Source organism: Eulemur rufifrons, chromosome 3 (genome assembly GCF_041146395.1).
Source record: "Eulemur rufifrons isolate Redbay chromosome 3, OSU_ERuf_1, whole genome shotgun sequence".
In the NCBI taxonomy this organism is placed as follows: Eukaryota; Metazoa; Chordata; class Mammalia; order Primates; family Lemuridae; genus Eulemur; species Eulemur rufifrons.
In genome coordinates this window covers 62,388,026-62,405,183 of record NC_090985.1, presented here as the reverse complement: position 1 = coordinate 62,405,183, position 17,158 = coordinate 62,388,026, and the positions used below count along the sequence as shown (strand labels likewise).

Genomic DNA, 17,158 nt, shown 5'->3' with positions numbered 1-17,158 from the left:
TTTCTAATAACTGAGTAATATTCCATGGTATACATATACCACATTTTGCTAATCCATTCATGAATCGATGGGCATTTGGGTTGTTTCCACATCTTTGCGATTGTGAATTGTGCTGCTGTAAACATTCGGGTGCAGGTGTCTTTTTTATAGAATGACTTTTGTTCTTCTGGGTAGATGCCCAATAATGGGATTGCTGGATCGAATGGTAGGTCTACTTGAATCTGTTTAAGGTATCCCCACATTGCTTTCCACAAGGGCTGCACTAGTTTACAGTCCCACCAGCAGTGTATGAGTGTACCTATCTCTCCACACCCACGCCAACATGTATTGTTTTGGGACTTTTTGATAAAGGCCATTCTCACTGGAGTTAAGTGATATCTCATTGTGGTTTTGATTTGCATTTCCCTGATGATTAGAGATGTTGAACACTTTTTCATATGTTTGTTAGCCATTTTTATATCTTCTTTGCTGATGATATGATGTTATATCTAGAAAACCCCAAGGATTCAACCAAGAGACTCCTGGAATTGATTAATGAATTCAGCAAAGTCTCAGGATACAAAATCAATACGCACAAATCAGAGGCATTCATATACGCCAATAACAGTCAAACGGAGAACCAAATTAAGGACTCAATACCCTTCAAAATAGCAACATAGAAAATAAAATACCTAGGAATATATTTAACTAAGGAGGTAAAGGACCTCTATAGGGAGAACTATGAAACACTGAGGAAGAAAATCGCAGAACATGTAAATAGGTGGAAAACCATACCATGCTCATGGATCGGTAGAATCAACATTGTTAAAATGTCTATACTACCCAAAGTGATCTACAGATTCAATGCAATCCCTATTAAATTACCAACATCTTTTTTCACAGACATAGAAAAAATAATTTTACGCTTTGTATGGAAAGAGAAGACCCCGTTTAGCAAAAGCAATCTTAAACAACAAAAACAAAATGGGAGGTATTAATTTGCCAGACTTCAAACTTTACTACAAGGCTGTGGTTCTTAAAACAGCCTGGTACTGGCACAAGTGCAGGGACACAGACCAGTGGAACAGAACAGAAAATCCAAATATAAAACCATCCTCATATAGCCATCTAATCTTTGACAAAGCAGACAAAAACATACTCTGGGGAAAAGATTCCTTATTTAATAAATGGTGCTGGGAAAACTGGATATCCACATGTAGAAGACTAAAACAGGACACACAGCTCTCACCCCTCACAAAAATCAAATCACAGTGGTTAACAGACTTAAACCTTAGGTCAGAAACTATTAGAATTCTAGAAGAAAACGAAGGAAAGACTCTTACAGACATTGGCCTAGGCAAAGAATTTATGAAGAAGACCCCTAAGACAATCACAGCAACAACAAAAATAAATAAATGGGACCTGATCAAATTAAAAAGCTTCTGCACAGCCAAAGAAACAGTCACGAGAGTAAACAGGCAACCTACAGAATGGGAAAAAATTTTCGCATACTACACAGCAGATAAAGGACTGATAGCAAGCATCTATTTAGAACTCAGGAAAATCAGTAAGAAAAAATCGAACAACCCTATCAAAAAGTGGGCAAAGGACATGAATAGACTTTGGTATTTTAATGGGGATAACATTGAATCTGTAAATCATTTTGGGTAGTATAAACATTTTAATAATGTTGATTCTGCTACTCCATGAGCATGATATGTTTTTCCATTTGTTTAGATCATCTGCAGTTTCCTTCCCCATTGATTTGTAGTTCTCCCTGTAGAGGTCTTTCCCTTCCTTGGTTAAATATATTCTTAGGTATTTTATTTTCTTTGTAGCTATTGTGAAAGGTATTGAGTCTTTGATTTGATTCTCAGCTTGACTGTTTTTGGTGTATATGAGTGCTACTGATTTATGTACATTGATTTTGTAACCTGGGACTTTGCTGGACTTGTTTATTAATTCCAGGAGTCTCTTGGCAGAATCTTTGGGGTTTTATAGATATAAGATCATATCGTCAGCAAAGAGTGATAGTTTGACATCTTCTTTCCCCATTTGAATACCCTTAATTTCGTTCTCTTGCCTGATTGCTCTGGCTAGGACTCCAGCATTATGTTGAACAGAAGTGGTTCCAGTGGGCAACCTTGTCTGGTTCCAGTTCTAAGCGGGAATGCTTTTAATTTTTCTCCATTCAGAATGATGTTGGCTATGGGTTAATGGGGTCTTTTGATGACTGGATATACCTACTTTTTAAAAAGTCCAATTTATTAGTTGTTCTTTTATGGTTTATGCTTTTTGTGTCTAGTTTAAGAAATCTTTCCCTATTCCAAGTTGGCAAAACTGTTCTATGCTTTTCTTTAAAACCTTTATTTCGATCTATAATTCATCTTACTTGATATTTGCATGTTGTATAATGTAGGGATCAAGGTACAGTTTTTCCATATTGATGTTCTATTGACTCAGCTTTATTTTATTTGGTTTTTAACTTATTTGAAATATGTCCACAAAATTTAGTTTCAATGAAATAGTTTTTATATTTTCTTACAAAGAATTACTAATGCTTCCTGACAAATTTAAAAGTATGGTGATTTAAAATTTATAATTTAATCTCTATATTTAACACAAATATAAATTAAAATCTCTTTTAAAAGCTCTTCTGTTCAACAAGAACTAGTTTTTAAATCCAGCTATTTATTTATTTAACACCTGATTAATGTATAGGGCAAAAAAACATTTTTTAAAAAGTAAATTATCATTCTCATTTTTTCATTTGAATTCAATCCAACACATATTTACTATGTGTCTTCTAGAATCTGGGACAGATGAGAATATGGTTGAAGATTTGAGTTCCATTTTTATGTCATTTAGGTTTTAAACCATATAATAAATTTATCAAACATCTCTTAGAAATAAGCCAATTTCTTTAGTACTTAAAATTACATTAAAAAGAAACGTACGAAGTAAGGATTTTTATTATGATTAGGATGACCTTATACCTCTTATATAATGCCTCTATACCAAGTTTTCCTCTAGTAATGACACATATCTTTTAAGATGTGAAAATAGAAAAGAAAATATAAAGGTTTCATTTTTGTATTTGGAATACCTATGAATGCTTTCTCTTTGTTGTCATTGTTGCTTAGCTTTATTTTTTTCTTCTTTTATTATTTGTTCTAGGTTGTACTGGTCAGTGGACATCTGGACAGCTGGGATGTTGGGCAGGGGGCCATGGATGATGGTGGCGGAGCCTTTATATCATGGGAAGCACTCTCGCTTATCAGAGATCTTGGTAAATATTTAGAAAATTGTTAACCAATGTGTGGAGGATCTCAGTAGTGACATGTTTAACTCAGCACACAAAATATTTAGTAGATTAGTTACTATGATGTGTTCAATGACCTTCCTGAGGTCTGCACGTTTTTTGTTTGGTCAATTCCCAGAAAAGAATTAACTTATCACCTTAAAGAAAGAAATTTTTATTTAGGTGTACTCCAGACATCCAAATTATCAAATATTATCAGCCACTGGGGAAAATGAACAAGCAAATAAAAGTTAAGCAAATGTAACTATATCAGCTGGAGACTATACAAGGAAAACATGACCAAATGCAAAGAGAAATCAGCAGGACCTCCTACTTCCTTTTTGTTGTTCGACTTAAGACATTATCAGACTGTTGGTCATCTTTCCATGATAGAATCAAAGAGAGTGACCTAGGACTGAAAGAATGATTCCTATTGCTACAAGAAGAAATCCAGGCTGAAAAATTAGATGTAGGTAAACCTACATGTGGGGAAGATGGACAGGCATAAGAAGTGAGGACTGATAGTAAAGGAAGTTTATTTTGATGACCGTATTTGCAAACAAAAAACATACATTCCCTCTTTATGTGCCATTCAAAAAGGTGGATTTTGAGAGTGGTTACAATAATAAAATAATCTGAAGTGAGTGTTCCATGTTTGAATCAAATCAGTGGTGGTTTTAAAATGCCTCATCAACAGAATGTCTTGTGTCATAGTTGTGGAATAGCCTCAGTTTCAGATACAGCAACCATTAGAACATTCCATTGCTTATTTAAAAACGTAAGTGTTTAAATTCATGCTTTTCCTCTAGCTTTTAGTAAATCCTTCTAATCCGGTAAATTGGCCCATTAAATAATTGTTCATCTTCAAAAAGTAAGTTGCTAAAATTGTCCTGTTTGGGGGCAAATCTTTAGTGTAACATTTTGATTTATATCTTACTTTCGTTTTTAAATGGAGAAATGGAAAGGTATGCATTTTATTTTTTTCACTCCTAAATAGGCCAGTGTTTCTTAACCTTGGCACTACTGATATTTTGGATCAAATAATTCTTTGTTGTGGGGTTTGTTCCATGGATGGTAGAATGTTTCACGGCATCCCTGGCCTCTACCCACTAGGTACCAATATCACTCTCTGCACTACACCCCCCGCCCCCGTCCCCTGCTACCTCCAGCAAGTTGTGACAGCCAAAAGTGTCTCCAGATATTGCCAGTGTTTCCTGGAGAGGGCAGGAGTAACAATTGCCCCAGTTTGAGAACCACTAAAATAAACTAATAAAAAAATCTCTAGGTTACCAGAGTACAGGGTCTTTTTTTAAAAAAAGAAAAAAAACTAATTGGAAATCTTATGTTGTATGTGCTTATACTTCTAGCATCATTACCATACCTGACAGAAAAGATTCCTGAACACCTATCATGCTTCTTATAAAGCACCCTATAAATGGTGGGCACACAGAGAGGTTTAAATCATGTTCTCTATTCTTAAGACCCCTAGAATACAGTTGGTGACCTACACATACACCTATACACATAGTTATCAATATAGATATAGTTTCAACATCTACTTTTAGAATTGAGTAAGGTTTAAAAGAATAATTATCCAGCAAATAAAACCAAAAAACACACTTTCCTTCAGAGAAGATGTGGTAGACTCTGTGAATTCTCTTCTGTTCCCCTTTCCTTAAAAATATTCCCTAGGCTATCTCTTCTTTTTTTCTCCTCACATCATTCTAGAATGAAGAGGGTTCTAGAGTAGAGCAGGCAAAGTCAAGCATTTTTTCTCCTTATAGAGCACAGATATTTATTTCGGAGGTTAATTTTATTTCAATGTGTTCAGCTAGCTTCATTGGAGTGGTGGAGTAGAAAGAGAAACTAGACCCATCTGACTTGGGTTTTAGGTCACTCTGTTCTACAGACATTTTGGGGCTCAAGCAAGTCATTTGAACTCTCTGGACTTCATTTTTCTCATCTCTATTCAACTGTAAGTTTCCAGAGTATTTTATTTGCTCTAGATTAGAAGAAAAATTATATCTTCTCTAATCTTTGAATCTTACTTCTTTGGTACTCAGCATGAGACCCTAAATTGCTGTTAATTGAGTTGAATTCAACGGCATGGGTAAATGTCAAACACTATGCAAAGGTGAATTGAATATCTTTTTCCAGCTCTGATAGTACATTGACTTCAGTTGCTTTTGATAGCTAGTGATCAGTCTCTTCCATTCAGACTTAAGTCTCTAAAAGATTTCTGAAAACCTATGTAAACATATGAATAAAACTCTAAAACAAAGAGTAATATTTCCTTTTAGTAGTAGTGTGAAGCAACCTAGTATACTGTTAAAAAAACTACAGGAATCTGGAGCCTGACTGCCTAAGTTCAAATCTCAGTTCTTCAACTTCCTAGCTGTATGGCCTTGGGCAAGTTACTTTGCCTCTCTGTGCCTCAGTTTTCTCATCTGTGAAATAGATATAAGAATAGTTCCTATCACATAGTGTTGCTTTGAAAATTAAATAAACTATTTACATAATGTACTTAGAGAAGGGCCTGACCGAACCCAAGTTCTCAATAAATGTTAACTTTTATGACTTAATAAGCAGAACTCTTATAGTATCTTATTTTTATATAAGAAAAGATAATTTTTTTATACTCCCATTAGTGACTACTTTGCCTCCTAACTTATGTTAGTTATACTTATGTAACTCTAGGGCCAGCTGCTATGGTATCCCTAAAATATCCTTTCCCTTTACTATCGTATGTATCCTTTCCCCTCACTCCCTTGCATGATGGAAACCTGGTGCTCCCTCCACTTTTTTCCATTTTCATACTAAGTTTTCAGGAGTCTTAGATTCTTCCTGGTCACTTTCCTCTTCCATGCCCTGCTCATGTTGAATGCCCAGTGTCCACTCCGCATCCTACTTCCTATGATTGCTGCCATTAAGTCTTACTCTTTAATCTTAAAATTAATTGTGGATTTCTATGTATAGATTGCCTATGTATTTTAATATGAAGAGCTGGGTCTAACATATGACATATGAGTTCTATTAATAGATGAAAATTGCTAATATATTTGATCAAGACATAGGGCCTTGGGCTTGAGACCAAGAAATGGGTTCATAATTATATTACTTAATTACATTGAGCCCACACAGTTTAATTGATGAAATGTGAAAGCTCTGGGGCATTCTCTTTTTCCAAGAAAAATGAGACTCCTTTTGGATGCTGTTCCTTGGACAATATGTCATACAGCATGCATGTCAGAGTCCCTCAGTGGGGCTTGTTAATTTGAAGTGTTGGTCCAGCGGGGTTCTCTGGTATTTGGGAATATTTTTCTAAGATTCATCCTTCTGGTATATTCTCCTTGTCTTCCTCTTTCACTGCTCTTATAGATTCACTCTTTTGCCAAAGCCGTCAGCTTAAATTATATTCAATTAATCTAATAGAGATATTTGTGCTTTGTAAATATAATCAGTCATTCCTGAATAACTGTCAACAGAAGGCTATTTGCCGTGAAGTGCTGTTGAATACTTTTTTGTGTTTTTTATTTACTAGGCTTGAAACTATTTATTTGAAATGTCATTTCCTGGAATATTATGGTATCAGTGGACAAAGCTATGGCCAAAGGTGCTGTGCTTCAAAATGTTCATTTGGCACTTGAAAAATAAACTACCAGTCATCCTGAAATTCTTTGAACTTTATCATTTTCTGTAAAGTTATAATTTTGAATTTTCAGGCCTAAATAAATAAGAGAAATGAGAATTAACAGCATTATCTGGTTGTTGAAATGTGGGATACATAAGCAAGATATTTCTAGAAAAATGTGAATGTGAGCATCCTGATTGTGATTATTGAAGAGCTTGAAAGTCCATCTCTTAGAAAAAGATTTTATTTGTATGTTATTTCACTCATTTATTCAACAAATATCTGTTGTGCATTAATTGCATATTTGTGTAACAGATGCATTATACTAAAGAGGAAAGAGACATGGCCATTAAAGACCTTGAAGTAGGAGAGACATTTAATTCAAAAAATGCAATGAAATTGTTGTCAGTTCTCTAAATGTAATATGTACAAATTACTTTGGGCACCTGGTGAAGAGAGACACCAGCATGGCTTGTCTGGGTCAGGGAAGCTTCACTAAGGTGATATTTGAGCTTTCTTTTATAAAGATAAATAGAAACTCCTGAAGCAAAAAGAGAAGAATGAAGAATTCCCAGCAGAGTATAGAGCTTCCAGTTCTACACATCATTAAAAATGAGGAGATAGTTGTTGACAGTATCAGTTCTGGGATTGTGAGGGGAGGGAGAGGTTGTGAAAGTATAGGAGATTCTCACTTTTTTACCTGGTATATTTACATAATGTTAGACTTTTGTGTAATAATTATGTGTTATTTCAATAATCAAGAAAAAACCCTCAAAAGTACCCCCCCAAAAAAGAAAGATTCTTGGTATTGCTATTACCATAAACACGCTGTTAACAGAGCAGAGGTAGGAGAGTAGGAAGAGTTGTGAAGTAGTCCACCAAGCCTACCTGGCCCAGAATATACCAGTGAACACAGCCAAATGCATGCCAAGTCTTTGATGTAACTTCCACTGTACCTAGAGCTTTATGTAGCCATTTCCAATGCAGTGAGTTCTCTCTTAAAAGTGGGGTCCCCTTTGGGAAGAGGGTTCCTTCTTCAAAGCCCTGGTCAGGTCTGCCTTGGAAAAACCCCAGGAAATCCAATCCAGAGTAACTGAGGGAAGGAATGAATAGCTTCCAATGAAGTGGAAAGCTAAAAGGTAGAGCTAGAGACAGCTAGAGCCCTGAAACCAATTTGGAACTAGCCCAGACCTAGAAAGGAAATCTCTCATAGGACCTCTCCTTGGGCTTAGCCATACCTCTGGGTATAATAAAAGTACTAACAACTAGCATTTACTAAAGATACTCTGCTTTAGGCATTGTACTAAGCTCTTCACTATGTACATGTTCTCTTTTTTTCCTGGCAATAGCCCAAGAAGTAGATAACTCTTGTTTTATACATTTTACAGATGAGGAAACTGAAGCAGAGAAAAGCTAAGTACCCTGCTCAACTTAAAAAACTTAAATCCAGGCATCCTGACTGCATACCCAATACTCTTAAGTACTTTATAATACTGTTTATTATAAGAGCAGTCCTAGTCTGTTTCTGGAACACTCTTCCTCAGGATATCAAGAGATGTTACACAAAAAGAAAAAAAAAGTGTCCTATTGTCAAGTAAGTTTGGGAAACTCTCTCTTGGTAATTGCTGTATTCATCAGAAACATTTGCCGGGAGAATTTTCCATTGGTACAGTATACTTTGGGACACATTACCCTTGGGATTGTTGGTAGTATCAGAACTGAAGAAGAATCCAAGAATACTTGCTCAGATGTGCTTCTGAAACTGAATACTAATGACCTTGGATTTGTTTTCCTTCTAGATTTTCTAAGCCACCTTTGGGAGCTTGCAGTTGCCAGAATATTGACAAGGTAGAGCCATGTGATGGTTCCATAATTGGCATGGTAGAGCTTATTGTTGTATTTCTTCTTGAAGAATATTTGCATCCACCCAACTGCAAATTCTAGCCAACAACTAACTCTTATCCACACTATTGGAGTCTATTTTATATACAATTAACATAGTATTATTGGAAATATTTGAAATATGCTAAGAACTCTTTCTACCATGTTTTTCTATGGCCCCAAATGAATTTTAATTTTATTTTTCTTTTCTAGAAGGAATTTTTGTCTTAAAACATTCCATGACATCTTCCTACTCCCATTTTGGATGCTCTTTCTCCATAGTTATTTTGTGAACACAGGAAGGGAGACTAATGGCCCTTAAAATCACTGGTGCTCAATATTTTTAGAGAATAATACATCTGCAAACAAAGCTGTTCAGGAAATTAACTTGTTTTAAGACACAAAAAAATTTCCCTCCGACATTAAGTTTCAGTTTTATTAATTTAAATTTTAATGTGTAGATAGATGTTTTCTTTTTTCTGAAAAATTTTGGTCTTCACTTTTTGTGATTACACTAAGTAAGGCAAATACCTAAAACAATAGAATTAGAAACTTTAAGAATTGGTTTGCTCCTTTCTTCCTTTCCCATTTTTTTGGTTGTTGTTGTTACTTCTACATGTAGGTTTATGGTCATGGGGCATTTGTGACTCCTTCTCACATGCTTTAGAGGATGATCTTCTCATTTTTTATTCAGATATGTTATTTCCTGTAGTGACAAGTTATGTACTATCTGCCTTTTCCATAAGACCTATGACAGATACATATTTTTTTCAGCTGGGAATTGCTGATAACTTTTCCTGAGGTTTGAACACATTTATAAGTTTCACTAACACACTTAGCATCCTTATATCTCATTCAGCTAACATAGACATTTCTACTAGCATGTATAAAAAGACAAATGGTGTGTAGATTGATTCATAAAATATGTGAGATACAGTACGATTTGTTAAAAAGGAATCACTTAGAATGTGGCCTACCTTTTAGTTTTGATGCAGTATGGGAGATTCCATAGTCATTTTAGAGCCTTAGCCTACATGAATATTGCTGTTATTATTTTATCATTTGGTTAGAATATACTATTAGTAGACGCAACCCAGGCCCAATGGCATGCAGCATCGTGACCCATTCCTTCCCGTCTGATAGAGAGTCTTGAGGAGTGGCAGATGAATCCTGCAAGATGAAGAGTCTCATGGCCCCCTTTTTCTATAGCATGCTCAGCTTTCTCCCCCACGTATTGTGGTTTGGCCTGCGTGCCTTAGACAGTGAAGCAATGTAGAAGCAAAGGAAGTAGAAGCTTAAGAAGTTGGTATTATTTATCCTGGAGAAGAGGAGTCATGGGAAGATTTAATAATGGTCTCCTTAGTGCCCCAGTGGATTTCCTCCCACCCAAGAGTAGAATACATACAAGTCGAGGGTAGGGCTGTCTGGAAAACCTAGGCTACTTTATTAAAACAATATTATCATGGTGTTGCACAACTTGCCTTACAAGGGGATATCCTATTTCAATAATAAACATTAAATGCCCACTTCATATCAAGCAAATAAAATGGACAGGACACGGTTCCTTCCATCAGAGAGCTCACAGTCAGACAACAATGGCTTCACATAAAGACGTTTGAGCTAAATGTTGAAAAGGTAGGAAGTGGGAGAAAGAGAACAAAATCAGAACTCATGAAAGTACATAGTTTAAGGAGTGGAGGGTGTTTTTGTAACTCCAGAGCAATAAGCGACTGAGGAGTGGTAGGAAATGAGACAAATGAAAGGTGAGAGTCAGTTTGTGAAGGGCATTGAATGCAAAGCTAAAGTTTGGAGTTGGTGCTATAGGCAGCGGGAGCCACTGAAAATTTTAAGCATGGGAGTGCTTCTTTCCAAAAGACAGTGGGTTGGTTTTCATTGTCACTTCTAAAGTACTGTGATAAATAGAATGGACACACAGAAAAGTAGAGCAGAGAGATCCCAGCTACAATGAGTGAGCCTGGAAAACCACAGCTTTGGAGTTATTAAGCAAATTATACTTGCGTGGGTGGATGAGCCAGCTTCCACCTTGCCATGCTAAATATACCAATGAGGAAGTGATGGGGTTTCCAGGGCTGCTGTGTTCATCGCCTACACATGTCTCTGCATCATGCTAATGCTGCATTTTACAAAAGCTGTGGTTTACCCGGGTTCTAATGAATTCTGTTCCAGTAAACTTGCCTAAAAACAAAGGTCTGCAAAGAAACAGTAAAATATACTATGAACATCTGATTGGACCTTTATTGTTAACTGGCTTTTAAAAATTGCCCTGGAACATAAGAGTTTAGTTTATTCTTAATAAACCCTCCACTCCTATGAACATCCTCCAAAGCAAGCACTTAGGAAAAGAGAGTTTCTGCTGGGTGTGTGCCAGGCTAAAGAATGTACTGAAAGAAGTTATCTATTATAAGAGTACTTGTATTCTTCCTAATGCTCTCCTCATATTAGATAATCATCACTGATGAACCAATAGCCCATGTTCTTGGCCGACACCAGTATTTCCAGATTATACGATGTGACCAAGATCTCACTGACTTTTCAACCCATTAAGTCCTCTTTTCTTAACCCTTCCTTAAATAACTCAAAATCTTGAGGTAAATGAGAGGCAGCATGGATAGTAGAATAAGCATATGCTCTGTGTTAGAATATCTTAGATTCAAATCCCCCTATGCTACTTAGTAGCTGTATTCTCTGGGGAAAATTATTTAACTTTTTATATCTCAGTTTCCTCTTCTTTACAATGGGTACAATTTATCTTGCATAATTGATAGGATTATTTGAAATAATTTAGACAGCAGTACCTGGCCCCCACTAAACCATCAATAAAAGTAACCAATATTATCAGATGCTAATGGCCAAAGCAACAAGTATGGACATTCCAGCAGAGAATATAATTCCAGGATTGACTCTTAGCTCTCAAATTTTCATGTTTACATCCTGTCGCACAGTTCAATTTGGCCAGGACCATCCCCACAGTGGAGAAGCCCTCAAAATTAAAGAACAGTAGTTGACTCTGATGAACCTTCACCCCACTACAGCCACCATCCATGGGTGTATATAAGGCTAACATATTAGGCTAATTCTCTCCTCATTGCTGTAGTGAAGAGCAATTACTAGATGCTTCATAAATGTGGTGCAGACTTAAAAATATAATAACACTCCCAGTGTGAGGATGTAGAAATCATTTTTTCCCATGCACTTTGCTATCTGTGTCAATGTCCTTAACCTAAGTAACACTGTATATAGAAAGATTTATAATAGTGCTGAAGAAAAGAATAGTAAAAACAGAAATACCTGTTGAGGGCAACATAATTTACTACAAAGTAAGTTTGTTGAGATACAGAAAAAAAAAAAATCAAGGCAGAGAAAACAAAGAATCAAATCTAGTGCTTACTGTTTACAATTGACCATGGTAACTGAATTCTCCAGAAATATTTCTGTTTTTAATGTAGTCAAAACCTTACAATTTTCAGGTATTCTCAGAAGAGGCTCATGCTTAAGAAAACCATGAATGATGACCAGTGATGCTTTTTTTTTTTTTTTTTTTTTTTTTGAGACAGAGTCTCGCTCTGTTGCCCAGGCTAGAGTGAGTGCCGTGGCGTCAGCCTAGCTCACAGCAACCTCAAACTCCTGGGCTCAAGTGATCCTCCTGTCTCAGCCTCCCGAGTAGCTGGGACTACAGGCATGCACCACCATGCCCGGCTAATTTTTTCTATATATATTTTTAGCTGTCCATATAATTTCTTTCTATTTTTAGTAGAGATGGGGTCTCGCTCTTGCTCAGGCTGGTCTCGAACTCCTGAGCTCCAACGATCCGCCCACCTCGGCCTCCCAGAGAGCTAGGATTACAGGCGTGAGCCACCGCGCCCGGCCCAGTGATGCTTATATTATTTTCCTTTCTCTGTAATAATGGCATCTTTAAAAAGGAATATATTTAAAGTACAATTGAAACTGTTGAGTTATTGCCTTGATTAATGTGTGTGGGAAAATATAATTCAGGAAGTGTTTTAAAGGCTATATTTCTATTCTCATCACCATAGACCATAGATCCATTTAGCCATCCCATATTCACTTGTTTCAGGCAGCATATTAGAACAAAGAAATATTTTATGAAGTGCTTCATATTGGAATTATTCCTTTTCTGAAAGAAGAAAGTATGAATTCATCTTTTATAGTTGAATAATTTTAGATGAAGTCATTTTAATGTCATTTTTGGTCACAAATGAAGAGTTCAATAGAGGAATTTTTGAACTGATTACCTTTCTGGAAACTTCCAATGTGCTAGCACAAAAAACTGGGGTTAAACTTACTATAAAGTTACGGGTTTTGGTAAAAAATGCAAAATATCTACCAAGAGAACTCCATGTTGTATATTTTCATTTTTATAATCTATACCTAGGAGAAGGGAGGAGAAAATCAATATTTATTGAATATCTCTTATGTGCCAGTTACTTTGCATGATCTTTTTTAATCCTCAAAGCAGCTCTGTAAGACATGTATTATTACCTCTAATAGGTCACGGGACCTATCTGGGACTCAGTTCTTTTATCAGTGAAATAGACGACAATTTGTTTGCAAGGCCATAATATGGATCAGATATAATCTAGGCAAAACATATGTCTTTCAGAGTTGCAAAGATGGAAAATACATGACATATAATGTTGAAGAAAACTGCGGTGGCAATGCTGCTACTGATGGTGAACATCTCAGTAGCTTGGAATTCAAAAGGAGCATTTTGGTGGAGCAGTGATGTCAGACATAGAGAAACAAGGCAACCTTCACAGTGGTTATAATAAGGAAAGAGTTCAATAATGCCCTACAACATTTTATATCAGTAGTATTTTACTAAGTGCAAATGTGTAACATCTCCTTATACATTTACACTTAGCAAAATGGAGGTAAATGATAGGTAAGATGATTATTTTAAAGAATTGGCAGTGAATACTCTTGCTTTAGTTCTTAAATGAAGTAGGATCAAATAAGATTTCTCATCCAAGTCTTCTTAGATTGATGTGTAGATGATAGTAGACTGTTCCTAATTTTAGGATGATCTAATAATGGCAGTTAATATGCTTGAATACACTGTATCAAGTTCTGAGCTAAGTGCTAGATATGCGATTCTCATTGAGTCTAGAAGGTAGAAACTACTATTACTTCTTTTACAGATAAAGGGCCCAAGGCTGATATATTCACAACTTGTAAAAGTAGTAATTCTCTTATTTCTTTTTTGTGACGTTGCTCTTTAAATTTTTTCTTTGCTCTTTTTTTTAAGAAATATTTCAAATAATGAAAATAATATAGAATAATAAATGCAGATATATCCTCTACCCACATTTCATAAATGTTAACAATTTTAAATATTACTTTCATAGCCCTAGTTTAAAAGAAATTGAAAGTTACTAATACATCAAATGCTTATAGATGCAGAAAAAGCATTTGATAAAATCCAACACCCTTTCATGTTAAAAAAAAAAAAACCCTCAAAAAACTAGGCATAGAAAGAATAGAGCTCAAAGTTATTAAAGTCATCTATAACAAATCCACAGCCAACGTCCTACTGAATGGGGAAAAGTTGAAAGCATTCTCCCTGAGAGCTAGAACAAGACAAGGGTGCCCACTGTCACCACTTCTATTCAACATAGTATTGGAATTCTTAGAGCAATCAGGCAAGAGAAGAAATAAAGAGTATCCAAATCAGGACAGAGGAGGTCAAACTATTCCTGTGTGCTGACGATATTATCTTGTATCTAGAAACCCTAAAGAATCCACCAAAAGACTCCTGGAATTGATAAATAAATTCAGAAAAGTCTTAGGTTACAAAATCGATGTACACGAATCAGTAGCATTTCTAAACACTAATCATAGTCAAGCTGAGAGTCAAATCAAGGACTTAATACCATTCACAATAAGTACAAAGAAATAAAATAGGAAATACTTAACCAAGGAGGTGAAAGATCTCTACAAGGAGAACTATAAAACAATGATGAAAGAAATCATACATGACACAAATAAATGGGAAAAAATTCCTTGCTCATGGATTGGCAGAATCAATGTCGTTAAAATGTCCATACTGTCCCAAATGATTTACATATTCAATGCAATTCCCATCAAAATAACAACATCTTATTTCACAGACCTAGAAAAAATAATCCCACACTTCATTTGGAACCAAAAAAGACCCCAAATACTAAAGCAAACCTAAGCAAAAAGAACACATCTGGATGCATCGCATTGCCTGACTTCAAATTGTACTGGAAGACTGCAGTAACCAGAACAGCATGGTACTGGTATAAAAGTAGAGACATAAACCAATGGAACAAAAATAGAGAACCCAGAAATAAAACTATGTAGCTATGATCAACTAATCTTTGACAAAGCACACAACAACATACACTGGGAAGAGAAAGTCCTACTCAAATGTTGCTGGGAAAACTGGGTAGCCACATGCAGAAGAATGAAACAGGACCCCTATCTCTCACCATATAAAAAAATTAATTCAAGATGGATAAAAGACTTAGATCTAAAGCATGAAACCGATGACTGGAAGATGGCGGAGTGGTGGTGACTGCTTAGATCTGCGCTCCGGCGAGGAACCGTGGATCCGGACCTGCCACAACGCTAGAGGACCGCTCCCACACAGGAACAGCGGTGTGAATCCACGGAGAATCAGCGTGGGACAAACAGAGCAAGTGAGGTCTGAGGTGAACAGAAATTAAGATCGCGGAACTCTGCGGAAGGCGCGGAACAGACAGTAGCCAGCGGAGCACAGGCGGCTGCGCCCGCCCCCAGGTGGGGCGGGGGCAGTCTTTGGGAAAAGCGGCTTGCGCTCCTCACTGACCTCCACCCCCAATTGCTTGGAGACCCCCTCGCAAGCCAGAGCAGAATCACCGAGGGAGACGTAGGGCATTGCAGACAGGAGGCTTTTTCGGGAGAATAGCTTGGAACCTGGGAAGTCTCGGCTGAGACAGTCTTTGGCGAGAAGGGACGGACCTGTGCCAGGGGGGAGGGGCACGAACGATCCCCGATCAGCGAATTGCGCTGTACCTCTGCGCTACTTTTGTCGGTGGTTCTTCAGCCGGTGGCCCCCGGCGGCTTTGCCCGCCAACCCCCCCCCACCGGCAGCGGCGGTCTCTGGTCTCTGCCTGCCGGGGAGCCGGTCCCCCTCCGACCCCGGAGCGCTGCGGGCGCCATCTTGAAAGCAAAGGCGGAACCGCTCGGGAGCCATAAGGTGCCGAGCGGCTCTCTCTCCCCGGCGCCCTCTGCTGGTCTCTGGGCCCGTGCCATCTCCGCCAGGCCCGTGCCATCTCCGCCGGGCCGCGCTCGGCGTGAAGGGGCGGAGCTGTGCTAAGACGTAAAATAAACATTGAGTTGCCGCTGGGGACCCAACGGAGCGGGCGTGAAGGGGCAGAGCTGCGCTAAGACGTAAAATAAACATTGAGTTGCCGCTGGGGACCCAACGGAGCGGGCGTGAAGGGGCGGAGCTGCGCTAAGACGTAAAATAAACATTGAGTTGCCGCTGGGGACCCAACGGAGCGGGCGTAAAGGGGTGGAGCTGCGCTAAGACGTAAAATAAACATTGAGTTGCCAATCGGGACCCAACGGAGTGGGCGTGAAGGGGCGGAGCTGCGCTAAGGCGCAAAAACACAATCATTGAGCCGCTGAACTGTATACTTCAGAATTGTGTATCCCTTCGTTTAGCGATGTGCTGTGGTGCTGTGTAGCTCTGTTTTTGTTCTTTTGTGTTTGTGTTTTCGCTGTTTCTGGGTTAGGTCTCTTTGTGTTATTTGTTAGTTTGGTTTTTGTTTTTTCTTTGTTTTGTTTTGTTTTATTTTGCTTCTTTTGTTGGTTTTTTTTTTGGGGGGGGTTTGTTTTTTCTTTTCTCTTTCCTTTTTTTTTCCTCTTCTCTTCTCCTTTTCTTTTCTCTTTCTTTTTCTTCTCCTTCTGTTCTTTCTTTTCTCTTCCTTTTTTTTTTCTTTTCTTTTCTTTTTTCTTTTTCTTTATTTCTTCTCTCTTTTTGCCTTCTAACTGGGAACCCACGGTAAGCTTGGGAACGGGCCAGGCCCCTGGCTCTGGTACATACCGGAACCTGAGTAGTCACTCCCAACGCCGGCGATCTGCGGGCGCGCAATCGCCATCTTGGGGCCCACAGCCAAGTCACTGCGGAGCAATAGGGTGCCAAGAGGCTCCCTGGACGGCCCCCTCCCCTGGTCCACAGACCTTATATAGGGACCCCACCCATGTCTAAACATTGACTACTTCTCCAGAAGTGAGAGTGTGGAGCCTGGTCCCTGGGGACATTGGGCCAAGGCAGACTTTTGCCCGTGGGAGTTGCGGCAACTGGGGCGCTGAGC

General features: G+C 37.9%; 1 protein-coding gene across 1 annotated transcript in view; it reads left to right on the top strand.

The window, feature by feature from the left end:
- The window catches only part of CPQ (carboxypeptidase Q), a 448,482-nt gene that overhangs the window by 290,566 nt on the left and 140,758 nt on the right, over positions 1-17,158 (top strand). The window contains exon 5 of the mRNA XM_069466192.1: positions 3,157-3,268. Coding sequence (XP_069322293.1) covers positions 3,157-3,268 — 112 coding nt within the window. The remainder of the gene's footprint in view (positions 1-3,156; positions 3,269-17,158) is intronic.